General features: G+C 44.3%; 1 protein-coding gene across 28 annotated transcripts in view; it reads left to right on the top strand.

Moving 5' to 3' along the window:
• Kalrn (kalirin RhoGEF kinase) overlaps positions 1-27,230 on the top strand; it is a 626,048-nt gene that overhangs the window by 565,931 nt on the left and 32,887 nt on the right. For 11 of the 28 annotated variants that reach the window (XM_078044074.1, XM_078044072.1, XM_078044070.1 and 8 more), the window contains 11 exons: positions 31-100; positions 414-500; positions 1,284-1,376; positions 2,126-2,176; positions 2,999-3,076; positions 6,814-6,999; positions 7,361-7,532; positions 11,826-12,064; positions 14,055-14,311; positions 17,702-17,825; positions 18,979-19,038. In XM_078044074.1, the coding sequence (XP_077900200.1) occupies positions 31-100; positions 414-500; positions 1,284-1,376; positions 2,126-2,176; positions 2,999-3,076; positions 6,814-6,999; positions 7,361-7,532; positions 11,826-12,064; positions 14,055-14,311; positions 17,702-17,825; positions 18,979-19,038 (1,417 nt within the window). Of the gene's footprint in view, positions 1-30; positions 101-413; positions 501-1,283; positions 1,377-2,125; positions 2,177-2,998; positions 3,077-6,813; positions 7,000-7,360; positions 7,533-11,825; positions 12,065-12,793; positions 13,181-14,054; positions 15,120-17,701; positions 17,826-18,978; positions 19,039-19,105; positions 21,454-22,074; positions 25,967-27,230 lie in introns of those variants that run through there. The other 17 variants (XM_078044082.1, XM_078044083.1, XM_078044097.1 and 14 more) reach the window with 9 other exon arrangements.

The raw sequence follows: 27,230 nt of genomic DNA, 5'->3' as shown, positions 1-27,230 counted from the left end.
TTCCTCCTTTTATACTCTTCCCCCTTTTAGTTTTTTCCTGGCTGAACTGGAAAAATGTATCCAAGAGCAAGACAGACTGGCCCAGCTCTTTATTAAACATGTGAGTGACACACTGGTCTCCTCCCCATTCACTTTAAAATTCCTTCTTTCTTCCACTCTTCCTGGATTCACTTTTCTTCTTTCCCCTCTCTGAGGTTATTTTGTGTTTTGTTTTGTTTTGTTTCTTAAACCATCTTGGCCATGTGGAAGTGGGGTCTGGCCCATTACATTTCCTAACTGCCTCAGTGTTCCTCCAAGTGTGGGCCACCCCTGTTCCCATCTCCATGTGTAGAATAGCTCAGCACTCAGAGAGCGAGCACAAGACACAAGATACCTGACTGTCGCATTCCCCGTCTTTCCCTATGTTTTGTCAGGAGCGGAAGCTGCACATCTACGTGTGGTACTGCCAGAATAAGCCACGCTCAGAGTACATCGTAGCTGAGTACGACGCCTACTTTGAGGTGAGCTGCTCAGGCTTTGCTGAACAGGAAGGGGGAACTCAGGCCAAGAGAGCCACATTCAGAAACACCAGCCATCCTCCACCCACAGGAGTCGCTGCCTCAACAGAGCCATTAGCTGCTTACTTTAGTTCCCCTGAGCATCTTTGCTTGCAAGGAGCTGAGTTGGCCTCAGCTGTGGACTGCGCCGGGAGGAGCTGCCATTAGCAGAATGGTTCTGAAACAGAGACTGATTGGAAGCTCTGATCCTTCCCCAGTGACCCCGGAGCAAACTGTGCCCACATTCTTCTGCACGGCCCCCTGGGCTGAGGCCTCTCCTTGGTTGAGGGGTTTGCAGTCACTTCATAGCCTTGGTTTCTATTCCCAGAGGTTTAAGCCTGGACGGATTGACTTTGTTGGTAGAGAGGCAGCACCTTCTCTCAGAGATCAGGGCTCAGCTGTATGGGTCACTGTGTCCTTGGGGCAGCTCTTCTTGCCTGACTCTGCTATGGAGAGATGAGAGAACCTGTTTCAGCTTGTCTCCCAAGACTGACAAGAGGACCAGGTGTGACAGTGCTTGCCATGAATGCACCGTAGCCAGGCAAGAAGGCTATAGTAGCCTGTGTGATGTTGTAGTGTTTTTAACAAACAAGCGGATGTATAGGCATTTCTACCTTTTTCCTCACTTGAAGATGCTTAAACTTTATTGGGAAACATGAGGATGGGTGATCCATGCCTCGGAACCCTGACCCAGAACACTCAGCTCTTGGATTCCTTTCTTTCTAACATAGCTCCCTTGTGTTTCAGGAGGTAAAGCAGGAGCTAAATCAACGGCTGACGCTTAGTGACTTCCTTATCAAGCCCATTCAGAGAATAACAAAATACCAGCTGCTCCTCAAGGTAAGAAGCTGGGAGCCCAGGCCAGGGCTGGAAGAGCATCTCCTTAGGCTACAGCCAGTGGCTCTGTCTCCTTCACACTGTCCTGAGGGACTGTGAACTGGGGGGGCAGGCATGGGCTTTGGAGGTGCAGACTTTTCTTTACTATATTACTCTGTAAGCTCTGCCCCAGATAATTTGCATAGCTCTTGCTTCTGCCTTTAAAACTGATGGTTACTTGATTTTTTTTTCCAGTTCACTTTTTTTCACTGACTTAATACCTTTCAAAACTAACAAATAATGACATAAATTCAGAGTGGAATATGAGTGCAAAAAGAAAGGAAGGGCAAAGCCCTAAAGACCTTAGATGAGTGAAACCTAAAACTTGATCATATTTTATTTTAAATAATAGTTTGACTTGATTTTTTTTCTCCTATGGAATTTGAGACTAACTGGAAAAGTCTGGACTTCCCTTCCTCTCATGCTGTCCTGTCATTATCCACTTTACTTTCCTCCCTTCCTTCTTCCCTCCCCATCTCCCCTAGCTTTGAAATGTTGAATGTCCTGGGGGGGGGTCTTCTTTATGTCATTACATCTAGCATGACTCATAATTTCATTTCTCAGCTACTGCAGACCATTGTCACCTCTGCCTAGAAAGAAACTCCTTAGGATGTTATTGCATTTTTACAATAAGTTTTTTTATAGCTCTCTGACTATTTTACTGACGAATTGTTCCCCTCCCTGGACTCCTCCCTGCTTCCTCTCCTTGCTAGGACTTCCTGAGATACAGTGAGAAGGCTGGCTTGGAGTGTTCAGATATCGAGGTGAGTTTTCTGCTTGTAATGCTTTCTGTTCTTAGGGACTGCATTAGGCCCTGAAGGGAAAAGATTGTCTCAGGAAAACCAAGGGTCCAGGCCAACTCCTCTCACTCTTAGCAGCATGAAAAATGGCTAGTTAATGTGCAAAGTGTTGTTTTCTAGAATTCAAGAATTCTGTCCTGGGCCAGCCTAGCACTTAGCCTACTGCTGCTCTCTTTGTGGCTGCAAGAGATCTGTAATAGGGAAAGGTGGTTTTTGACACCTTTAACATCCTCCGGAGAGTGGGCAAAATTGCAAATCCAATATGTAACTTTATCCACAAATCCAAGTAGTATTTGACTCCAACATATAAATATTCCACTTTCAGTCCCCCACCTCCATTCCAAGGATTACTCTCTAGGTGAAGTCCTTTGTGTCACCATGGGGATTATTTTAAGCCAGAGAGGTTATAGCCTTTCTGGGCAGGCTATTTTAGGTCAAAACCTCAGTATTTCCCAAGCCAGGCAAAGCTGTTACTTGGGCTATCAGGAAGCAACAGAAAGAAGAAAGAAAAGATGAGGAGGGAAAAGCAGGGAGATGGGATAAGAATGGACGAGGTAATGATGCCCCAACATGGGTGACTGACATGGAGCCCCTGCACAGATGACCAACAACCTCCATGTAAACAGAGCCCCATGGTCCTCTGAGAGTGGGCAGCAAGGACCACATGCTTTCCTAAAATAAAGGCACTAACAAGAGGCGAGGTCCCTGTCTTCTAGCCCTGAATTGCATGAGCTTCTTGTCTAAAGGCTGTTCTCTCTCCTGAGTGACCGGTGTTCTTTCCCGCAGAAAGCTGTGGAGTTAATGTGCCTTGTTCCCAAACGCTGCAATGACATGATGAATCTGGGACGCCTGCAGGGCTTTGAGGTGAGCCCTTGGAATGCTTCCAGCCCTCTCTCCTCTGGGTGGGAGTCCTGCCAAGTACTGAGGCCTCTTCCCTTTGAAGCCCCCTGCCATCTCTGCCTAGGCCTCTGGTTCCCAGGCCTGGAAGATGCATCTATTTAGAAAGTCCAGTGATAGGGCAGAAATAGAGCTCTTGGCCAAACTGGAGTCAGAATTCCAATGAATTTAGAAAAACCCAAAGTTCTTTATAATTAAAGCTGGCAATGACCTCTTCCCTCTTCCTTCCTAACTGAGAATGTGAGAGACAGCTGGATAGCAGGATATGTGATGGACATAGATCCTAAGTGGGAAAATGAATAGTCTTTTTTTTTTTTTTAGAGAGGATGGTTTCTGTTAAACAGATCTATGTAGTGACTGAATTTTTAGATCAGTGAACATTTCTAATTCTAAAACCTCTCAGGACACATTTCTGAACTTTGAAGAGAAGAACCATGCTAAGGAACAAAGCCAGATGTCCCAAGGATAACTGAACACACAGGTTTGCTAGGGCTGCCAAAAGAAAGTACCACAAATTGGGTTACTTAAACAATAAAAATTTATATCCACAGTTCTGGAGGCTGGAACTTATTTACCCAAACCTATATTTTAGGTTTGGGTGAATAAGTTGGGCCCATGACATTCTTGAGCCAAATTGTCTTGTCTTCCTTATCCTGTGTGTCCTTGTCTGGTTTCCATGTTTGTTTGTGATAGGGGATCAGTAACTGGCTGGAAGTTTGAAATCAGGGTGTAGTCAGAGATGTTTCCTTCGGAGCACCATGAGGGAAGAATCTGTTTCAGGCCCCTCTCCTTGGCTTGTTGAGGCTGATGTCATGCTCAGTGACATTCTCCCTGTGTCTTTACATCCCGTCGATGTGTCTCTGTGTCCACATTTCTCTTTTTTATAAAGACATCTGTCATATTCTATTAAAACTCAGACTGATGACCTCACTTTAACTTGATTACCTCTATAAAAACACCATTTCCAGCCAGGTGTGGAGGGGCATACTTGTAATCCCAGTGGCTCAGGAGCCTAAACAGGAAGATCACAAGTTCAAAGCCAGCCTCAGCAAAAGCGAGGCACTAAGCAACTCAGTGAGACCCTGTCTCTAAATGAAATACAAAATAAGGCTGGGGTTGTGGCTCAGTGGTTGAGTGCCCCTGAGTTCAATCCCTGATCCCCTCCCCCACAAAAAAGACCCCCATGTCCCTATAAGGTCATATTCAGAGGTCCTGGGGGTCAGAACTCCAAAATATGAATTGGGGACAAAGGGAGACACAGTTCAGCCCTTAACAGTGAACATTTGAAGACAAATTGACTTTCCTAATTTATACTTAATAAATGACTATTAAAAGTTGATGTCCAAATCTCATAAATTAAACATGTTTTGAATATTAATATGATAAAATTATAACCAACAGTTATTAAATTTTTCCAGGGGGATCAGTAGTTACTGATCCCCCTGGAAAAAGATGTGGGGTTTCTAATTCTGTTTCCCAGTAAATCCTGCCATCTATGATTTCATTATTCCTTTTTGAAGAAAATGGATTCTTTGAAGCTGAGATAATTAGTAAATGACCCCCCTCCCCATCCCCCACTCCCCAGCTAAATCAGAATAGATAAAATGGTACAGGTAAACTAGTGGTGTAAGTTAATCAGGAGGTGCTATATTTCAGATTTGGGTGAATAAGTTGGGCTCATGACATTCTTGAGCCATTCTTGAGCCATTCTTGAGTCTTGTCTTCCTTATCCTGTGTGTCCTTATCTGGTTTCTATGTTTGTTTGTGATAGGAACTAGGTGGAAGGTCTCTAGCTGTTCATTTTCTTAGATTCCTGGCTCTCCAAGGCAGACCTGACATGTTAGCTTAAGCAGAGTTACTCAGCAGAAATACACTCTTTGAGTGTGTGTGTGGCTTTTCTTTGGTCATACTGGAGGGACTTTTACACTTTCTCCCTTGGCATTATGCCAAGTGTGAGGCTATTCTGGATAAACCAAGTAATCCCTTTTGCTCTTGGATCTTGAAGCCCCTGTGTTTTCTGAACAAGAGTCTGACTGGCCTTTCTCGGGTCTCTGGAAGAATGGCATCTGATTGTGCCATCCAACCCAAGTGAGCCTTCAGGGTGCATGTGTGTGTGTCCACGTAAGCCCACACACAGGAGCATGCAGTTCTTTTCTCTTTGAAATCAAGCAGCACTGACCTGTTTTCATCAAGCTGCAGAGAATCTGCTTTGCTTTCCTTCAGCTAATTGAGAAAGACAATGAATGTATGTCTCTTCCCTGAATCCATGGCTTGGGACTGGGTAGAAGCTGGAGCCCCTCTTCTAATTCCCTCCCTCTCCAATCTCTGGCTTTCTCTTTAGCATTGGCTGCCTCTATCACACGATCAGGTTCTTGTATAATATTAATAGAGCTTTTAGAGTTTTCCTGGCTAGCTGGTCACTGGCTTAATATTAACTTTGGACCAGGGTAGAGATAAGCCTGTTTGGCTGTCGACCTTGGCAGTGAGAAGCCAAGCAGAGGGCAGGCATTTCTCAGGCACACAAAAGAAAAAATGACCCCTATGCCAGGTCATGTTTGGAATAAGGCACCAAGTGCAGAAAATGGCCCACATTTGCACTAAAGAGTAAAAGTCGTCACCTGAGAAAGAGCACAGTGCAGAGGAGGGCTTCTGACCTCTGTCTCAGATGCCAGGATCTTTTTGTGCAGGCTTTCTGTAAGCCTCTGTGCAACTTGCTGGGTTGGGCATATTCCCTTTGACAATGTCTTTGAAAATCACATCAGAAGCTAACAAGCCAAATATACTGTACCTCTTCAGCTATGTAGCTTGTGGCCTCTTAGCTGGAGACATTTGACAAAGAATCACAGGACCCAGAGAAATATCTCCCATGTGATGTAGAGCCTATATATATGGTAACCCAACTTCACCTTTTGACCTTAGCAGGACACTTAAACTTCAGATTCTCCCCATCCTAAACAATCGAGGAAGGAGAGAAGGTCCTGGCTAGTCAGATTACTTGAGGCCTGCCTGCCTCACACATCTTGGCCACAGGTTGGTTCCAAGTTCCCGGCTACAGAGTGCTCCAGGTGCTTGGCCCATGCCACAGGGGAGGCAGGCACTATTGTCAGAGCTGCAAGGACAGAAAGGCCACTTCTAGTTCAAAGTGTTGCTTATCTTTTAGTCTCTTATTTTGGGGGGAGAGGGGGAGTACCAGGGATTGAACTCAGGGGCACTCACCCACTGAGCCACATCCCCAGCCCTATTTTGTATTTTATTTAGAGACAGGGTCTGACTGAGTTGCTTAGTACCTCACTTTTGCTGAGACTGGCTTTGAACTCATGATCTTCCTGCATCAGCCTCCCAAGCTGCTGGATTATGGCATGTGCCGCTGCTCCAGGCTTATTCTCCTTTTTAATAAAAATCATGAAGGGCCAGGATAATTCCCATTCCTTTTTAGCTAATAGTTCTACCTTTCTCTGGCATTTCCTGGGAGCTATTTTTTAATGGTTCTGTTACCCTTTTGTCCTTTCCCTCATGGGCCCTGTATGAATAGGATAGTGGCCTCAATCTGTCCCAGTGGGTGGGTCCCAACTCAGTGTCTTACTAGACTCCCAAGGCTTTTAGTGCCCATCTGTTTTCCATGTTCCCAGAAGGGAACGTCATATGGCCCAAAAGGACTGTGTCCGCCTTGCTTCTCACTGGCTTCTGGCTTCTGTCTCCATCAGGGCACCCTGACCGCCCAGGGCAAGCTGCTGCAGCAGGACACATTCTATGTGATTGAGCTGGACGCCGGCATGCAGTCCCGGACCAAAGAAAGGCGTGTATTCCTCTTCGAGCAGATTGTCATCTTCAGCGAATTGCTCAGGAAGGGCTCCCTTACACCAGGCTACATGTTCAAAAAGAGCATCAAGGTGAGGGGCCAGCAGGCATGCAGAAAGGAAGAGCCAAGTTCTTGGAGCTGTGTCCCTCCGATGAGGCCCTGGAGTGGTGAGGACTCAGAGCCTCAAGGACCTCTCAGCCTAATAGCCTTCCAGCAAGTAGGCTGAAGGAAAAACAGTGATCACCCATGGGAAACAGTGACAGGCCCCCAGCTGGTCTTCAGCAAGATCCTGCATGTTCTCCCCTCCCCCAAAGGCAAAAAACAAGAGTATTTCCTATTAAGTCCAAAGCAAATTTTGGAAACTTCTCTGAGATAAAAGAACTTTGAGGTACAGTAATAGGTACCTGTTTTGTGCAACTTCAATATGAAAAGGATCAACTTGTTTTTTCCAGATGAATTATTTGGTCCTGGAGGAAAACGTGGACAATGACCCCTGCAAATTCGCCCTCATGAACAGGGAGACTTCAGAAAGGGTCATTCTGCAAGCTGCCAACTCGGACATCCAGCAGGCCTGGGTGCAGGACATCAATCAAGTCTTAGAAACACAGCGAGACTTCTTAAATGGTATGTGCCACACCTGCTTCCTGCAGGGCCTTTTCAGGGAACCCCACACCTCTTACCTTCCTTGGGTCTAAGCTCTTGGAGAGTTATGAGCTCAGAACACATTTTATATGGACTCCAACTGTTTACTTTTCAGAAACATTTTAGAATTCTTTTGAACCTGAATTCACAAATGGAGCAGATTGGGTGTGAGAAAGAAGGCCCATCTTTCCAACATAAGAGATCTTCTCTTCTAGGACATACCATGCATGCTTTTTGGCCACCACTACCAGCTGGTAATAATTTTAGAAAAATTCTGAGATGGGGACATCCTGTCTCATGGGGGCTGGCTGGCAATGATGTGTGTTTTCACACTTGGTGGCTAATGACTGGTACTCTCTCAGGCTATTTTTTTTTTCCTATTTTTAAATTTTTTGTGCTCTACCACTAAACTACACCCGCAACCCCTCACTAGGGTTTTGTAGAGATAACAGAATTTGACAGATCCGTTCCAATCCCTTCTCTGTTCCCAACACAGCAAGGGCCCAGATAAGCCACCCTCCTAAATGACCTTGTCCCTGTCAATTGAGAAGTGATCACTACCTCTAAATTTCCAAAATACCCCCAACAAATTGATTATATAGAGAATATAGCTCTCTATGACCCTCCAGGAATCCCCTAACATGTGGAATGAAGGAGAGTCCCTACCTTCTTCTGTTTCTTTATTTTTGCCCTGCTGGGATTTCTTCACATTGTTCTTGGCATGTGAAGGAAGTATACATTTTTACACTAGTGCTGATCTGCTGAATTGATGAGCTCAGAAGTCTCTCAAACATAAATGGAGCCTGAAGTTGAAGGCAAAATGGAACCAGTAGCAAAGTAAATCTGGACAGTCAGCAAATATATCTGTCTGGATGTATACACACACACACACACACACACACACACACTTATGCACACAGGACCTCCTCCAGACGTATCACCTCCTCTTGACTGCCCTGAGACTTGACTCCACGGCCATATGTACTCACACTTGTATGCACACATTCAAACACACACAAGACCAGCTCTAAGTGTCCCATCCTTTCTTCCCAGTACAGTGCTGACAACTATATCACAAGCCTATGTGTTTATGTCTACACACACACACACACACTCACACACACATGCACACATATCCACAGGTCCACCTCTGCATATATCACTTGCCTGTACTCAGGCTGGCACTAGATGGTAGGTGTACTCATACATGTACATATACATGTACACTCATATATGGGCCAACCCTTGGGCCTGTCACCTCTGCTTGTCAGTACTAGATCTTGTCAGTACTAGATAGACTTTCAAATGATACAATATAGCATTTTCTGGATGTCTAGCATGGAACTGAATGCTGTGGAGAAAGATAAGAGATGAAATCCTAGTTGAGGACTTGGGCAAGGCACGATGTGTCTCTGGGCCTCAGTTGACTTGCTTTTTGAGAAGGAGAATTTGGGGCTAGGGTGGTGGCTCAGTGGTAGAGTGCTTGCCTAGCATGTGTGAGGCCCTGGATTGAATTCTCAGCATCACATATAAATAAACAAAATAAAAGTCCATTGATGACCAAAAAACATATATGTAAATAAAGAATAAAAAAGAAAAAAAAGAAAAGGACAGTTTGGGGCTAGATCTACTCTACCCATGCTGGGATGAGCCATGGTGGGCCAGCAGTATTGGCTACAAGGAAGCATGGCCCACTGACCTGAAGTGTCAGTTTTCTCCATGGTAAAGGAGTAAACACAATGTTTTTATTTAAAAAAAAAAAAAGAGATTATATAGCAGGATGACATGACTTTTTAAGAGAGAATATGCATATTTACAAAGAGTTTTGGGGGGGCCATGCCCTCTGCCCTCCAGCTATACAAAAGGTTGGTAGAAAAAACTAGACTCTCTAGAGTTCTTTTCCATTCTAAAAAAATCTAAAATTCCCCCCTGAGGGATAGTAGCAAAAGTTGTATTTAGCTTAAAATTTCTGAATATACAATTTTGGATTAATGTAAAGACATGTAAATATACAAAATATATCCATTTAAATTGCATCCAACTAATTAGTAATCTCTGATTCTAAGCTGGAATGAGGATTTTAAGTTCAACAACTTAAGACCATAGAAAAATAAAGTAGGACAAAATGTGAAACCATAAACTGTTTAAGTGACAATAATCACTCTCATATATTGAGTCCTTATTGTACACCAGGCACTATATTAAGCAATTTTACCTGTTTTTTTTTTCACATTTTATCCTCACATCAACATGGAAAGACAAGTATTATCATCCTACTCTTTTTCAGGTGACAAAAAGGAGACTCAGAGAAGTTAAGAAACTTATCCAAAGTCACAAAACACTAGATGATAGAAAAAGTGAACCTAGAACTACAAGATTTCAATTAGGCTCTTAACCACAAGATTGAAATGTAGTTGCTAGTGGAAGGACTTACATGTATCTCTGAGCTCCCTAACAAGCAAAGCAAAGAAAGAAACAGACTGTGGCATAAGACACTGAACCTATCAGAGATACAGTTTTTCTGATCCTAAGATCCAAATGATGCAAACTGAGGCTGATAAAAGAAGGTAGGGCTTTGGGGCTGGGGTTGTGGGTCAGTGGTAGAGCGCTTGTCTAGCATATGTGAGGCACTGGGTTCGATTCCCAGCACCTCGTACAAATAAATAAAATAAATGTCCATCAACAACTAAAAAATTTTTGAAGAAGGTGGTAGGGCTTCTATATAGCTAACTTAAGAAAGCATACTTCTTCTCCAATGTTTTAGCACAACCATTGCAGATAACCAGGTAGGAACACAATTTCACATCCTAGGTATTGAGTCATGGATTAGATTTGATTACTAACTAGATTATTGTTACCTAAACATTTAATGCCCATAGAAAATTCCCCAGGCACAAGTCTGAGCTCTGCAATCCTGTTACCTACTTGGCCACACTTGAGAGACAAGGCTGTGGTGATGGCCCAGGGCCAGGCTTTTATTTACAGAGACACACAGAAGCATCTCAACCCATCTTTCCCTCCTAAGACTCAAATAGAAAAGAGTGTGGCCCTATGTTGAATCCTATGCAGACCTGTCACTGTGGAAATACCTTTACAACTGAAAGTTCTCAGGGTTCCTGTTGTTAACCCATTAGCTATCACACTGATTACTGACCAGAATAATGTCATCAGGCCAGTCCTTGAAGTCATCCAGCATTCTACCTGGATGGCATTTGCCTGGCTGTACCTCTTTAGTGATCAATCTTGGGAATTTGGTTATCTTAAACTCAATAAAACAAAGCTCATGTCTTTCTCTTAAAGTTAGCTTGTTCTCCTGTCTTCTGAGCACTGACTACCGTTTTCCCAGTCTCCAACCTGAGCCATCTTCCTTTCCTGCTTGCTGATCCCAGCTAGACCATCAGTCTCATCTCTGCTTTATATTCACACAACCCTGCTCTCGCTAGATCCTGTGGCCTCTTGCTGATTACTGTCTCCTGGCTTCTAAATTAGACAGGAAGCCTTTTGTCTCTTCCTCTTCAACCCCTCTGCCAACTACTACAAGGTTGATGTTCATAAAATGTGTCTCCAGAGATAGAATCTGAATTTACAACTTTAAAGTTCATTTTTTAAAACATTTTTTAATCGTAGATGGACACAATACCTTTATTTTATTTATTTATATGTGGTGCTGATGATCAAACCCAGGTCCTCACACATGCTAGGCAAGTGCTTTACTTGAGCCACAATCCAACCCCTTAAAGTTCATTTAATCCAGTCCTTTTTCATGATCTGCAGAATTAAATCTAGCCTAAGAGTCTTGGCTTTCTAGATCATCCACTTCATCACCCTCAACCTCCCTTGCTTATCTGAATCTTCTTCTCCATGGAAACCCAAGGGCTTCAGCTCCTGGGACATCTGACTCCAGCCTGTTCCTTGAAGACCTCTCATTTGCTTCCTTCCTGCAGAATCTAAATATCAGAGGGACAGCCAGCCCTCTCCCAAAGCTCTTTATTCCCAATCCCCTATCCCCAGACAACACACACCTGGAAGCACGTCCCACAGAGCCTGCTCTCCTCCCCTCCCTTTGAACACTTGGTACCTAGAATGTACTGCCATTTTGTTTTTTATTTTCCTTATTTAGGAAGGTGCCCTGGTTCTCACAGTTCTATAAAAACAAAGGTCGTAACTTCCTCACATATCCACACTCTGCCTAGCACAAAGCCCAGTACCTGGTAAGCCTCCAGATCCTCATGGGATTCCCAAAGCTTAGGATGACCGGCTGCCCTTACCTTGCAGCACTACAGTCACCCATTGAGTATCAGCGGAAAGAAAGGAGCACAGCTGTGATGCGGTCCCAGCCTGCTAGAGTTCCCCAAGCCAGCCCCAGGCCCTACTCCTCTGTCCCCATGGGCTCAGAGAAGCCCCCAAAGGGCTCCACCTACAACCCACCTCTGCCACCCCTGAAGATATCTACCTCCAATGGCAGTCCAGGGTTTGACTACCACCAGTCTGGGGACAAGTTCGAGGCCAGCAAGGTAAGTGCCAGCTCTTCACTCCTGCCTTCACCACCCTGCAAGCACAGCCTCAGAGGCCACTTTAGGAAACAGCATTTTTTATGCTAATTATTTTAGCAGGAACACTCCACTTAATACAGTCTAGTCTCAATTATTTTCCTCTCTTCTCCTATAAATTGAGTTAGACCAGTTCCCTCTGACTCAGACACTCTGTGTTAAAGGGCTATTATCAGCTACAAAAACTTAATAGATACAAAGGATTATTGTGATGATAAGCTTGAAAATGGTTGAATTTTACCAAATAGAGTAGTAGTGGTTATGCGTAATCTAAAAGCCACGACTCCAGTGTGTGCCATCTGCAGACAGCCCTATTTTTCCTCTTTCTTTATTTTTTATTTTTTTTAGATACACTTGACAAAGAGTATATTTTGACATAGTATACCTACACAGAGCATAACTTTTTATAACTAGAATCCCATTCTTGTGGTTGTACATGATGAGGAGTTTCACTGTGGCATATTCATATATGAACATAGGAAAGTTATGTCCAATTCATTCTGTCTTTCCTCTTCCCATCCTCTCTCCCTTTCTTTCATTCCCCTTTGTCTAATCCACTGAACTTCTGTTCTTCCCTTCCCCCACCCCCACCCATCATGTGTTAGCATCCACATAGCAGAGAGCATATTTGGCCTTTGGTTTTCTGGAATTGAGGAGCCAGCCCTTTCTAATGATGGCCCATCTTGCACCTAGGGAAGCAAGTTCACAGTTCTTCACCACCCAGTGGCTGATGTGGCAAGCAGAAGCTGATCATGAATGTGTGAACGGGGAAGCCAGTCTCCACAATCCATGCTTCAGATATTACTTGAGGATAATTGTAGACCTAACCATAGAACTAGTCTACACAGCTGGTTTGACCCTTAAAAAAGTAGTAAGAAGAAGAGAGAAATGGGGAAAGCGCTAGGTTAGGAATCAAGTGATCTGGTTTATATTCCACATTCTGAAACACACTTGCTTTAAAACTTCAGCAAGTTTGTTTGTCAGGCCTCGGTTTTCCCTAGAGCTCAATGAGTCTGTGAATAGGGCAGCCTACATTGATTACTTACATAGTCTGAATGTGTCATTTTATTTTTCCCAAAATTGTTAATTGATATTCCTCTTGTTAAAATTAATTCTTAATGTCCAAGTTCAATTTTGTTCATATTGACTGTACCAACCTATTTCATCATATCACCTGGAAATGACTTTGTCCCTTATAAAGATACAGCCCTTGTGAATCAATGGAAGTCAGCTTGGCATTTGGTCAACCATATTGAAGAGTTTCTGGTTCCCAGCATGCTGTAAGAGGCGCCAGGGCCTCCTGGAGAGGTACAGGTCTATCAAGAAGCAGTGGCCCTAGTGGAGACTCAAGTGAAAAGGTGGAATAGGCAGCACCTTCCCTATTAATGAGGGCAGGAGGTGAGGCATTTTGTTCCCACAGGGAATTGGGCCAAGGTAGGTCATGGCATTGCCTTCAAATGGAGCAAAAGTGTATTCTTCACTCCTGTCTCAAGGAGGCTCAGAATGTAGAACAAGGTCAGTTGATGTTTTTTCAAAAGGAAAAAAAAAATGTAGTAGCAAAGCATCTGTGTTCTTTCCACAGAGGAGGATGGTGACCCCTGACCTGAGCTTTGCTCTGACCGTGCTATGTCAGGTACTTATGTATCCCTAGGCTAGTGCCAGGTTCTTCCTGCCATTAGCAAGAGAACACTATCAGGAAGGTTGCATACTATGAAGGGGCTTTCAGGTTGAGGGTATTTTACACCTTTGCTTGGTCTAGGGCTAGCAGTATTTATACCTGTTCACCCTTTACTTTACTATCCTATGTAATGTGAGAACATGTTTATGAGTATATTATTACTGAAGGAATGTTCTGCCTGCTGATGGCTTGGCCTTAGCCATGCAGTAGGGTGCAGAGCAAGCACATCTGAACCAGCCTCCTTGTGTTTATGTCCTTTTCATCCTTGGCTTTTAGCAGAATGACTTGGGTGGCTGCAACGGGACCTCATCTATGGCTGTGATCAAAGATTATTATGCACTGAAGGAGAATGAAATCTGTGTGAGCCAAGGTGAGGTGGTCCAGGTCCTTGCCGTCAACCAGCAGAACATGTGCCTGGTGTACCAGCCTGCCAGCGACCATTCCCCCGCAGCTGAGGGCTGGGTCCCCGGCAGCATCCTGGCGCCCCTCACCAAAGCCACAGCAGCAGCAGAAAATAGCGACGGGAGCATCAAGTAAGTGCCTCGTTGACTTCCCCGGGAAAGGAGTATGTGGATTTAAAAAAAAAAAAATCAGAAACAAAAGAACACAAAAATGCAAACACACAGTAGGGAATTACTGCTGCTTATCCTCGACAGTGCCACTGGAACCAAGGGTTGAGTGCTGGCACCTCCCGCAGCGTGCGGCATCCAGGCCGGATTGTTCTGGTTTAATCTGTTGGTGGTGGTTGTGGTTTTTCTTTGCTTTTTGTTTATAATTTTCTGTTTGTTTTTTTCCCTCTCCCCCCACCCACTCATTAAGACAAGAACCCTACTGAAACCCTAGGTGACAAAAGGCATGCCTTCCGTTGCTACATTTGACCCACCACGGGACTCACTGGACTGGACTTCTATTTATATTGTATGAAGTTACTGAGATATATATATTTTTTTTTGATTGACACCAAAAAATGACCTTAGCACAAATGCCAGACCTGAGTAGGTCAGAGCCCGCTGCTTCTCCCAGAAGAGAGGGAACTTTTTGGTTGTCTGTGGCAATTCCTCTGTACAGATTGTAACTTTTTTAAAAATTCCCCCCCTCCCGTGTCACTTTAATATATGTTCATGGTAATTTGTAAGATATTTCTCTTCCTTATTTTCGTTGCGAAAACCCTTCCGAACACATTCCTGTATAAAATATTTTGCACTATTTAAAGAAACCCATATGGATGAAGTCAGGTTGTGCAATATGATGGAGAGTCACAATGTTCATCATTGTACCTGTAATGTAACTAATAATTTTAAATGTACTATTTTAAATATGTAAAATAAATTTTCACCATGAGCATGTTTTAATGAAGTTAAAAACTAGTTGACCCTTTTTCCCCCATCTCATTATTCTTGAACTCTTAAATGTGCAAATGATTCTCCTTTTTTTTCTTTCCTTTTCTATATTTTAGGAGTTGGTTGAATGCATTGGCAGTTTTTTTTCTACATAAAAAGTGTCATTATCACTAAAGCTATGACCGTAGCCTTTCCTTCTAAACAGCCCTTGTTGGTTTTCTCTGACTTCTGAGATGAGATGCTGTCCAATGGGTTCCTAACAACTGGACAACTTTGAGGTGCTGACGTAAATGAATGGCTAGAGGAGAGACAGTGTTTGGCTTGCTTTTCATGCTGCGTGGTCAGCCACAGAAGGGGCCCAAGGCACACCAGTGAGGTACCTGAGCCATGGCACCAGCAAAACCATGCTGCTTTGGCCCTTCTGGGTCAGGGGATAGAAGCTACTGATTACCTTGGCCTTGCCAGGTAAATGCAGATCCAACTGGAAATCTGTAGTGGCCCCTAAAACAAACTGGGCCCAATCCATTTTATTCTAAAAATGTGTGATTTGGGTGCCTTTTAGGAAACTCTGGGAATAGAGACTCTTAAAGCACTGACGTCCTCATTAACCTACGGCCTGGCAGAGCCAACTCTTAGTGACCTATGCCCTAGTTACCAGGCATTAAGCACTGCTTCCTCCTCCTCACTGGGTCTCTTGGTCACTCATTCACACTTCCCATTGGAGGGAAGGGAAGAGGAGGCTCAAGCTAAGGAAAGAGAACAAATTGAAATACACACTGTTCATTTTGGTCCTTATCAGCCTCTCTTGCGTGAGAATTGGTGTAGGTGGAGGAGAGAAACTGCCTAAAAATGGTGTTGGTATTTATCAGTGATGGTCACTCCCATGCTAGGACCACAGGGGTCAGAGCTGGTTGCAGTGCCTACTGGATAAATGTCACAGGAACCCTGTGTCCACATCAGTCCCCAGGCTTGTGGCCAAGAGATGGAAGCTCCCCAGAACATGATGACGAGTGCTTCTGGGAAGAAAAATTGAAATTGAGCCTGTCCTGCCACTTACACTACTCTAAGTGTTCTGAATGCTATTTTTAACATTTGTCACTTCTTACCAAGCGTACTGAGGAGCCCAGAGGGTGATGATAAACAAGAACACTCTTCCAGGTGCACACACACATATACGTACACACCATGCTGACAGCCCCAGGGGACCTTTTCAGCAAGGACCTCCCTGACTTGAGATATTCTTAGAAGGAGCCAGGGACATGGATTTGGGAGTAAAAGTTTGAGCTAAAGGTTTGCTCCATGCCTGTTCTCTCTGAGAGAAGAGCTGGAGCAAGGTACTAGAACACAGGCCATCTAGAGAGCCTGCCCAGCCAGGAGGTCCAGGCAAGCTCTGGCCTTCTAAAGGAACTCACTGTGCCAAAAGACCCAGGAACCTGTGATTGCATTTTCCTCTTCAGGTTAATTGTTGAGCCTGTGTGTTAGGTGATGAATTATTTTTGGAACACCTCCCTTGGGACATCCTGGCATATAAGGAGTGTCAAGGAGATGCTCTGTGTTTTGGAGTACCTTCCTTCCCCCTAAATCTCACCTATCCCTCTCCCTTAATGAAGATTCTCCTCCCCATGTTTGACAAGGCACACTGATGGGATTTCAAGCCTCACTTAACTGCAGACAATGATTGGAACTTCACCCAAACCCTGTGCCCACACGCAAAATTGATGCTGCCTGCTCAGGGTCTATGATGCTGTTTTTGCCTTGACTTTTGCTGTCTTTGTCTTTAAGTCTGATAGATGTGGAACTGTAGAGCTCTGTTCCAACCTTCCCTTTATAGAATCTCTGAAGAAGGAGCTCCCAAACTCCTGGTGGGAAAAAAAGAAGTTAGAAAGGCATGAAAAGGCTCTGCCACTGTCACCTCCCTGGGAGCACATGTTGGGTCTTGTCTCAGCAGGGAAACTTGAGGACCTATATTCACAAACATTGAGTGATACAGAGAATAGTCCAAAACCCTTTGTCCTAAAGTACCCAGATACATGAGTCCTGCTCAACCACTTATTAAGTCAGCTGCCCCAGAAATCCTGTCTGTTCTACAGTATTTGGGAGTGGCCATACCCAAACATAAACAATAAGATGGAACCTCAAAATCATCCTTTTGGTTCATTATATATAGGCCTGGGAAACTGTCAGTAGCTCATGCACAATAGAATACACTTCCTTTGACTTCCCTATTCCACTCCGACTCATTGCTTCCAATCCACCCTGCCCTCATGAGAAGAACTCAGTCCTAGAAGCCTCCATCAGATGATCTGCAAACCTCCCAGGGAACTTTAATGATCCAGTCCTCATGTTTTCTCCACCTACTGTAATCACTCTTGTACATCCCTCAGGAAGGGTCAAAGTTCATCCTTGCTCACTTCCGGTGGGAGGTGAGATTAGCCACCAGCCACTACCTGGCGTGCAGGATTGGGGCCTTGGAAGCCAGGGCTGGACTGGAGCACCTCACCTGACTCAGTGGCGGTGAGCCCACCCACCGCCTCACTCTGCCCCAACCTGCGGTTTTGACTGGTGCATTTTTTGGTACAACAGGAAGTCATGTTCATGGCATACTCTACGCATGAGAAAGCGGGCAGAAGTGGAGAACACGGGTAAAAATGAAGCCACAGGGCCTCGTAAACCCAAGGATATTCTGGGCAACAAAGTCTCTGTTAAAGTGAGTAAGGTATTCCAGAGCTGTGTCCCTCTCATCTACTCCCACCCCGCAGCATTCTCACAAGGCAATTGGGGTGGATGGGGATTTTTATTTTTTATTTATTTATTTTTGGGGGGCCCAGTGTCGGGACCAGAGGGGAAGTAGTTTAGCAGGATTTTGCATGCAAGATCAATTTATTTTTCATTTTTTATTTCTCCTGGCAACTTCAATTCAAGTAAGTACTTCTTTTGTTTTCTTTTATACTTTTCTTTTTATACTATGCAGATGTTTTAAAGCAAAATTATCTGCAGCATTATTCTCTTAGAAATGCAAGATGCTTCGTTCATATTAAATTTCTCAAAGCTGCCCATTCAGTATCCTAGGTTTGGGAATACATGCAGGTTAAAGGGATTAGGGATGCCCTCTAAACCCCTAACTCAGTGAAAGGCTGAAGTTGGGAGTTTAAGGGCCACTGTGTCCTTGGTATAGTTTTATTTCTTTTCCCCAGGGTTCAGACAACATCACCTTTAAGCATTTTACTTGCCTCTCCGAATGCACAGGTGTGGCAGAGAGGCACATTGGTAAAGCTCAAGTTATTGCTTTGTAATAATCCATCTATCACTTTGAAATCACAGGTCCTGAATTTAGCTGACCCTTGTTTTCCCCAACAATATAATATCCATTGTGTAAATTGAGCCCTCTGAAAAGACCTTCCTCTGGACAATGGAAATTCCACACTCATTGATTTTGTGAAAATGTGTCATTGTCTGCCTGGCAATTGGTTTGCCCCCTTAAGCAGAGTAATAGCAACTAACACCCATTCTAACATCCTTCTTGGGGAAAAGAAATTGTGTGCTTTCCTTGGCCCCCATCTGAGAAGTCCAGCCTCACAGGAGACAACAGTTGAAATTCCACAGCACTCATGCTTCATTCAGCCGCTTCCATTGCTCTTTCCTGTGAGATAAGCAGCTGTCCACAGTGCCAGCCTCCTCTCCCTTAAAAGAGCATGCTGCTGCCCTTGTGACTCATGCCCCCATATTCAAAGCACTTGGTTGCTTCTCTGCCCAGTTTCCCATCGACCATGCTTCTCTGAAGTTCTCCTCTCTCCTAGCCAAAGCTACCTGCATTCTAACTATGTTCTCTTTCTTCCCCCTTCCTCATGCTGCCAACCAAGGAGACGAACAGTTCCGAGGAGTCAGAGTGTGATGATCTTGACCCTAATACTAGCATGGAGGTAGAAGCAGCTATGTTGTCCTATTTCCTATCATGATTGCCTTTTTTTGATTTTTGTTCTGTAACAGTGACCTTGCTAAAGTGGCCAGCCATTCAAGGATAAATTGCGATGTTAGGGCACCTCCCGGTGTCCCCTCCCAACTAAAACAGCAACAACAGCAGCAACAAAAACTGAATTCAGTTCTATTTTGGTAGAAAAACTCTATCTCATCTTTTTTTAAAATTACCTAAGTGTGTAGTTCTCTTGAATGCTTGTTTAATATTTTCTTCTCTGGCAGGTTTAACATTGTGTTGAAAATATTCAACCTCATTATTTGAATCAGAACTTTTTTTTTTCATGGAAAAACAACACTGTAAATAGTGGCTTTGTTTTTCCTTTTTGTTCACTCCTACACCCTTGGACTTTTCCTTTTTCCCCTTTACCTTCTTCCTTTTGTCCTTCTTCTGCTGGAATTTATTCCTCCTTCAATGCTCCAGAAAAGTCATGGGTTAAGTGTGGTTTTGCAGGTGATTTGGCTCCTGGTCACTACATGTAGCAAGTTGGTCACAAATGAGGTGTGATAAGAGCAACTGGGAGGCACACCTTTGCCTCATCCCTGGGGTCCATGGGCAGTGTCTATATCATCACATGAAGGAAAAGAAGCCCTGGGGATGGCCTTCCTCCCAGAGCGTGGGCAGAGGTCTCTCTGGAGATTGTGAGAGTGGACACCGCAGGCGGGACCTTTTCTGCTCTCCAGGTTTACAAGGCTGAGGGAGATGAGCCTGTGCTTCTGCCAACAGGAACATTCATCTCCAACTCCTTGTAGTCCATGAGGTTATAGAAACAATGGCTCTTCCACAGTTTGCACTGAAATACAATCATCACAAATTCACAAACCACAGAGAATTAGATCGAGTGTCGAGCTGGCTGTCCTTGTCACATTGTCTTTCAGAGTAGATGGCAATGCTTTTTTCCAAAGCTATGTCCTCATTCCCAATACCAGGTAAAAGTTCCAAGATTTCCTGTAAATGCAAAATAGGGAATGTTTTTCAAAAAGCTTTTCCTTTATATAGCCCTAAGCTTTTCACTTAACTGTATGAGATGTGATAGGACCTTAAATTATTATTCTTAAATTTAATTTAACCTAATCTCAAAGAAGTCTGCCATATTCTTGACAACCCCCACAAAACCTGAGAGAGCCCATAAGGCCTGAGATGGGTAAACCAGCTGTGGAAGAAGCCAACTGCGTGGAAACAGACCAGAGGCAAATGGTGGAAAATGGGATTTCTTCCAGAATAAAATAGTCCCCTGTGGATGTGAGCATTGCCACTGAGCTAAATCCAGCAGGTGTGGTCAATACAGCGCTCCACTGTGGGAGGAAGTGGGTGTGGCCATTGTAGCCTAAATGTATCTTAGAGAATAAGGAAGCTGAGGGAAAATTCTGTTCCTACTTTCCTTGCATTTTATAGGATAGGCACCAGCATCTGTGGGTTAGGCAACTGACAACTTGTAGATGCCAGTGGCACTTTATCTCCAGGCCAGGTGTTTCTGGCATGTGTCAAAGATACCAGCTGCAAGCAGGGTGGGCTAGTGAGATGGAGGGGGAAAGCCAAATATCCGTGTTCCAGAAGGCAGTTTGGGACCTTGTCCAGCTCTGGTGGCTTAGAGGGACAAACATGACTTTCCCACTCTCTGAAGGAAGAGATGGGTGCAGAGGGCTGTGCGACCAGGTGAGTAGCACCCACTGAAAAAGTTAACTCATGTAATCAGATGCTATGTTCTACATCTAGATGAGAAAAAAATGCACAGGTGCACACATACATACCTTAGTGCTGCCTTGCCAATTGAACATGTTTTTAAGGTTTTTATTCATGGAGGCTGATGGCCCTTCTGAGAGCTGAGTGAGGTGGCTCCCTTGGAGGTGTTACTAGGTGCATAAACAAACACATTATGATGTACGTGTGGAAAAGAGAAAAGCCAAAAATTGTGTTGATGCATGTCCAAAAAACGTTCTTCAAATACAATGGTCAAGGCACAAAGTTTCTTTTAGGCAGAAATTTCAGTTAACTCAAACCCTTAAGGGGCATGTGATCTGAAGCTGCAAACATCCTGGTTAATGATTCTGTAGTAGTCATGCTTGCAGCCCTGGCACATTCCATATAGATCCTCCTAAGCTTCAGTGTGCTCTTCTGAATATGTTACCATCTTGAAATTAACTCTGGGCATATGAGCAGCCAGAGGAAAAGCCAGCATTGTGGCACTGCTAGTTTGGTATTTTCAGACACAAATAACAAATCGGATGTGGGAAATTAACCTGTTTTGTTTGTCATGACTTGAAAATTTCTGAAGGGATATGCAAGTGGAACTTTATGGCAACAAACATGGTAGATGAAAAAATGACCAAGGGGACATAGTAAAGACCAACTTGGAGTGCCACCTCTTGAAGTCTTCTTGCTGTTAAAGCGATCACTTAGTACCTCATTCCCAGAGCCAGGCTGGCCCCTGACCTCACCCTTGTCTTCTGAACATGACACTGTAATAGGTGTTGGCTCTGGAATTAGGTCCTATGCTCTTGCTGGGCTGAACTACAGCCTCCTCTGTTACTGGAACCCTGGCTTTCAACCTGGCACTGTGTACCCATGTGTTTGCTCAGCACCGGGTCTCCAGATGTTAAATCCTGCCCTGCTGACTGACTGCCCTTGACCTGGTTTCATCATGTTCCTTCCAGTCCCAGCTGTGTACAGACTCATCTCCTGCCTCCATGGGAATGATGTCACCAAAGCATTCTTTACTTTCTCTCAAATGGTGAACTGAAGAGTCCCCTTAAGGTTCAGTTTCCTGGGGATTTTGCTTACCCACTGGGTGCCTGCCACCCCAAGGTTGGCATATGTCTCTAACCACCCTAGTATTTGGAGGAGATAATAGGCACGTCCTTGAAAGCTAATTAAGAGAGAAATAAAGTATGTTGAGTCTTAGGAATCTGATTGACAAAAGATACCCTGTTATGGAAAGGGAGCAATTAGCTCTGCTCTTTTCCTCCTCTTCCTTCCCCTGCAGAGACAGCTTATGGATTCTCAAGCCCAGCCCCACTCACCAGCCATTGCAAGGTTGGCTCTAGGTCCATGTGGTTCCCTGGTGGCCTGGTCTCCTGTCCTTCTGTGACTATCCTTATCGAGAACAGATCTCGAAATGATGACCATCTGTCTCTAGAGCTTTTCCTTGCACAGATAAAACTTTGAGAGTGAGAGTAAAGGGGAGTATTATATATGAGAGAAATGTTTCTACATGGAAGAAAAGTCCAATCAGTGGGAATCAAACACTAGGACACCTTGGGAACAAGTTAGTTCATTTTTTTCCTGGTACGGGTTGGACTGCTGATTTCCATTTCCTGGGTGAGGAACTACTAATCATCCTGCCAGCTTCTCAGGCCTGCCTCTGCCATCATATCTGTGCTGACACTCAAGGCTGGAGCCAGTGCTTGCGTGTCCAGGTCGGCATCTGCCCTCACGCAGCCCTCGCCCATCTCTAAGGAACCTGAATCCTTTCTGCACTGCACTGAGTTTCCCTTAGGACCCAGGCAAGACTGGTTGTTCCCACATCCATACACCATGGAAACATTTTCTGAGGACTGTCAATTCTTGCATTTTGATACCTAACTTCTCAACCCCAGCATTGCCACCTGGACACTGGGAAAGGCCAGAGTCAACCTCCAGGCTTGGACCTTTGTCTTCAAGAATATAGAATCTCAGCCCAGCATTTACATCAAACCCAATTAAATACTTGCATTTTATTTTTTTAAATCTCAATTCTACTTTTAGAAGAGAAGCTCAGTCCATTAGAATAAGAAATTTTAAGGATTCCAAGAAGACTGCATGTCTGCCCTAGCCTTTCAGTAGTGCCAGCCTCATTCATGACACAGAACAAGTAAAGACATTTTTCCCCAGGGGCCCCATGCCAGCTGCCGGGTATTTAGCTCAGGAATTAAGAACAGATCTTGGAAAGGGCTCTGAAAGACAAGCAAAAGACAAACACTTGGAAGTTGAAGTTAGTTTTGGAGGAAATTTCCAATCAGAGTAAGAAGCAGATTTCAGAATCAACAGAACCTTTGACACTTTCAGTTAACTCCATCCTCTTCATTTATTTTTACTGTTGTAAATCATATACAATGTAAAGTTGAGCATTTCAACCACTGATTAAGTGTATAGTCTGGTGACATTAAGTGCCTTCACAATGTATGTCCATCCATTTCCAGAACTTTTTTATCATCCCAAATGTACTGTGTGCCCACTAAACATTAGCTCCCTCCTGTCATCTGTCCCCCCAGCCCCTTCCATTAAAAGGGGGGGGGGGGGACTGCGGCACAGGAAATTATAACTTTATGTTAGAAAACTAGAAGGTGGCCAGGTGTGCTGATGCACATCTGTAATCCCAGCATCTTAGGAGACCGAGGCAGGAGGATTGCAAGTTCAAGATCAGCTTCAGCAACTTAACCATATGCTTGTCTCATTAATAAAAATCCCCTGTACTGCAAATTTTAAAAAGAGAAAGAGAAAGAAAAAATAAAACTAGAAGGCGCCCTGAGGTAGCTTCTGGTTTTCCCTGGTCATTACTCTTCCCCTCTCTCCCTACCACACACCATCCTGTAGCAGCCTGGCACACCCCATCTCCAGGTGCTTTTAATCTAAAAGACAGATCCTGGCAGAGGAGAAGACCTCCCTTCCAGTGCCAATTTTTCTGTGAGAGTATTTAATTGAGTTTTCCAGCTCGACAAAGAAAAATATCATTTCTGCCCATCCTGGCTTTCCAAGGCTGAAGTAGAACTTAAATGAAAGTCACATAAAAACAGGATCACATAGAAAGGGAGTCAGAAAATTTGGATTCTGGCATGGATACTGCCAGTGGAGTGAGCTGTGGCCAGCAACCCTCCCTGAGCCTCAGGTTTCTCTGGGCAGCTACACAGGTCAAGCATACAGCATGTGCAGCTCTTTTGAACACTGAAGATATAAAGTGTGGCACCAAAGGACTTTGCTCTGGAGCACAACGACCTCAGAAAACAAGGAGACTGCGACAGACTAGGAGCTAGAAGATTCAGTGCCTTGCATTATCAGGGACTGTGGCAAGAATGACCTGGGCAGATTTTCTACAGAGACCCAACTGGAGTTGGGTCTGGGGAGGGTATGAGAGCCAGTGCTGACCCTTCTTTCCTTCACCAAATCCACAATTAGCAGTGCCCCGTCTGTAAAGAGCCAATCTTTTGCTCCCACCTCAGCTGCTCTGGCCTCCTTGTCCCAGATTCAGAGCTTCAAAATAACCTGGCCAGACAGATTGAAGGAAATTTTTACACCCCTCATCAGGTGACCCACCTCCTGGCATTGCCAGACTGTTTCCACCAATGCCTGTTTCTGTATTTCATCTAAAGTATTTTTTTAACAGAGCCCTTTGGAGGAAAAGCGAAGCATTGCATTCCTCTCATTTTGACAAAATATTTTCTTTGTAATGGATCTGATGGGTTTGGCTTGGAGACTCTCTTCCTGACCAGCTTTGCTCTGACTCTCTGTGCAGACTGATTTATATGCTGCCGTGAGGGAGGGAGCCTAGCTGCACTGGCCTGTCCCTCACCTGGAGAATCAGAAGACAGTCCCATCTGTTATGTTTTCTATTCCTTACATCTACCCTGTGAAATCAGTAGGGTGGCGTTTCCTATGTTCCTAGAGGAAACAGGTTCACAGGGTCAAGGTCACAAACCAGTTAAAGAGCAGGTCTTGCTCTTTAGCACATTGAGAGCCCCAGCCTGGCTTGCCATAGGAAGAAGCTGCACTCCAAGGCTCAGGCCCTCCTTCTTGCACGTCTACTTGTAGGAGGAGAATTTCTACCTCAACAACTTTTTGAATTCCTTGACTGTTGGGGTGATTACTAGGCCTCATACACACCCTTTCCCAGTGACTCAGGAGCCCAGCCACAGCAGCCAAGAAAGGAAGTTCCGTTGCCTGGTGGCAATGTCTGAATTGGTTTCTCACGCCAGCACTCCCATTCAGCCTGCTTCAGGCATGCGTGTCCTGCAGACCTTCACCCTAGTCTCAAGGCCTGGCCCCTGTCATTGATGTTATACACCACTTACAAGATGACAGGTACCATTGGCTCAGGAGAAGTTGCTGTTGGAACCTGCTATTGGAGAAGAGGTCACCACGCTCCATCCTCGCCCTCGTGCTTTGGTTTTCCAGGTTGAAACCAGGAACAGATAAATCTCCAAATCAGAAGTCATACCAATGTGTTGAGAAATTTTTATTTTATATGTTTGCTCTGCTGGGTATTGAACCCAGGCCTCTTCACGGTCCTAAGCATGCCTTCTACCACTAAGCTACATCCCCAGCCCAGAAAGTGGTTGGTTTTTGGTTTGTTTGTTTTTTCTTTTTTTCTTTTTGCCTAAATCCTTTTCTTCTTACTCTGCACAGATTCCCATGAAACAAGCAAACAGGGAATAAAGAGGTAGTCAGAAATGTTGGTTCTGCAGCTGAGTTGGTTCAGGACATTTGGTCTGAGTTTCTTTGGACCATTTTTGTTTCTTTAGCATCATCAGCATGTAGTTTGAATTCAGTTTTGTGACTGGATATGAAGGATTTGGCAGAAATGGGGGTCAGGATATTTCTCTCCTGGAATCAGTTGATAGCTGATTTTCTAGACGGAATTTCTCCCTCACCCTTGGACATTGACTAGACTTAAGTTTTCCTCAGTTTATGTTACTCAATGCTGGTTGATTTTACCTGTAACATTTCCTCTTACCTGGCAGCTATTCTGTTTTAAAGAAAAATCAAAATGATTGGATTTCTCTCCAGAAGGAAGAAACTAAGTTACTGATGGGCTACATTGTAGGTGGTTCTTATTTCCAGGCTCGGAGGAAGCCCTACTACCTATCGCCCTCTGCTGTTCAAATAAACCAGATTCCTGAGCAGTCCTCTCCCATGTGTGCTGCTGCCTCCTCTTGGACTTAGCCCAGCATTTTCCGCTCTATCTCCCAGACAGACAGCATGCATTTTTTTTTTTTTACACGAACCACATCAGGGTCCCTCCACAGCCACTTCTCATTGTTCAGATTCCAGTTCACTACCCCTTCCTCGCTACCATTTTACATTGACTCTCCACCTGTTTCTAAGGAAGGATAACATTCAATTTCAAGAAAAGTGTGAGGCTTATAATTAGTACTGCAGGTCCATATGCACACCAACAATGGTCACTAGACAAGGTGGCTAGTGGTGGCTAGGAGACCCGTTCATTAATTGACCTCAGTTAATTTGATTCAACAAATACTTGATCTTCTGCTAAATGAAAGATACTGTGTTAAGCACCGAGACTGATGGTACATAACATGTGAAAGGGTTACTGTCTTCCAAGTCTGCACAAATCTGATAGGGCAAGTATAATACAGGTAAGATGTTAGGATACCTGCAGCTCAGGAGCAGAACCCAAGAAATATGAAGAGACAGAAAGATCACTATTGGCTGGATCTTAAAGAATGACCAATAGGATTCCTGGGCAAGTCACATTCTCAGTTCAAGAAGATGGGAAGACATTTCAAGTTCATGGCAAGAAATTTTCTCAGCCTTCCTCCCCCAAATTAGAATCTCACCATTTTAAATTTTCATAGATTTGACAAATATAGAATACTTATGTGCCAGGGTTTGTGCTAGGCTTGGAGGCAATAATAGTGAACAAAACCATGATGGTCCCTGTCCTCACAGGCCTTGTAGTATGTAGAGAGCCATAGACAACATAGGCAAGTTGGCCACTGTGGGAGAAGGGTGTCATGACCCCCTCTAGGTCATACTCTGATTTGCTTCAAGGTAGAAAGAGAAAAACAAGGAATCTTCTGTCACATAATCCAAAGTCAGAATTAGAAAACACATTAGTGACTAGACAGGGTGGTGTACATGACTTGCGAGTCTGAGGCAGGAAGATCACAAGTTCAAGGCCAACCTCAGCAACTTAGCAAGACCCTGTTTCAAAATTTTAAAAAGTATATATTTAGAAAAGGACTGGGGATGTAGCTCAGGGGTACCCCTGGATTCAATCCCCAGGACTGCCAAAGGGGGGGGAAATTAAGATGGATCTTGCCCAAGTTCTTTGGCCTTGCTGGGGAAGTTTAACAAGGAGAAATGGAAAGAGGTAGGATAGAGTCAGGGAGCAAAACTAAGCAGGTAAGCCTCTGACATCAACGA

Source organism: Ictidomys tridecemlineatus, chromosome 3 (genome assembly GCF_052094955.1).
Source record: "Ictidomys tridecemlineatus isolate mIctTri1 chromosome 3, mIctTri1.hap1, whole genome shotgun sequence".
NCBI lineage: Eukaryota > Metazoa > Chordata > Mammalia > Rodentia > Sciuridae > Ictidomys > Ictidomys tridecemlineatus.
This window is presented reverse-complemented; position numbering and strand designations above follow the sequence as displayed.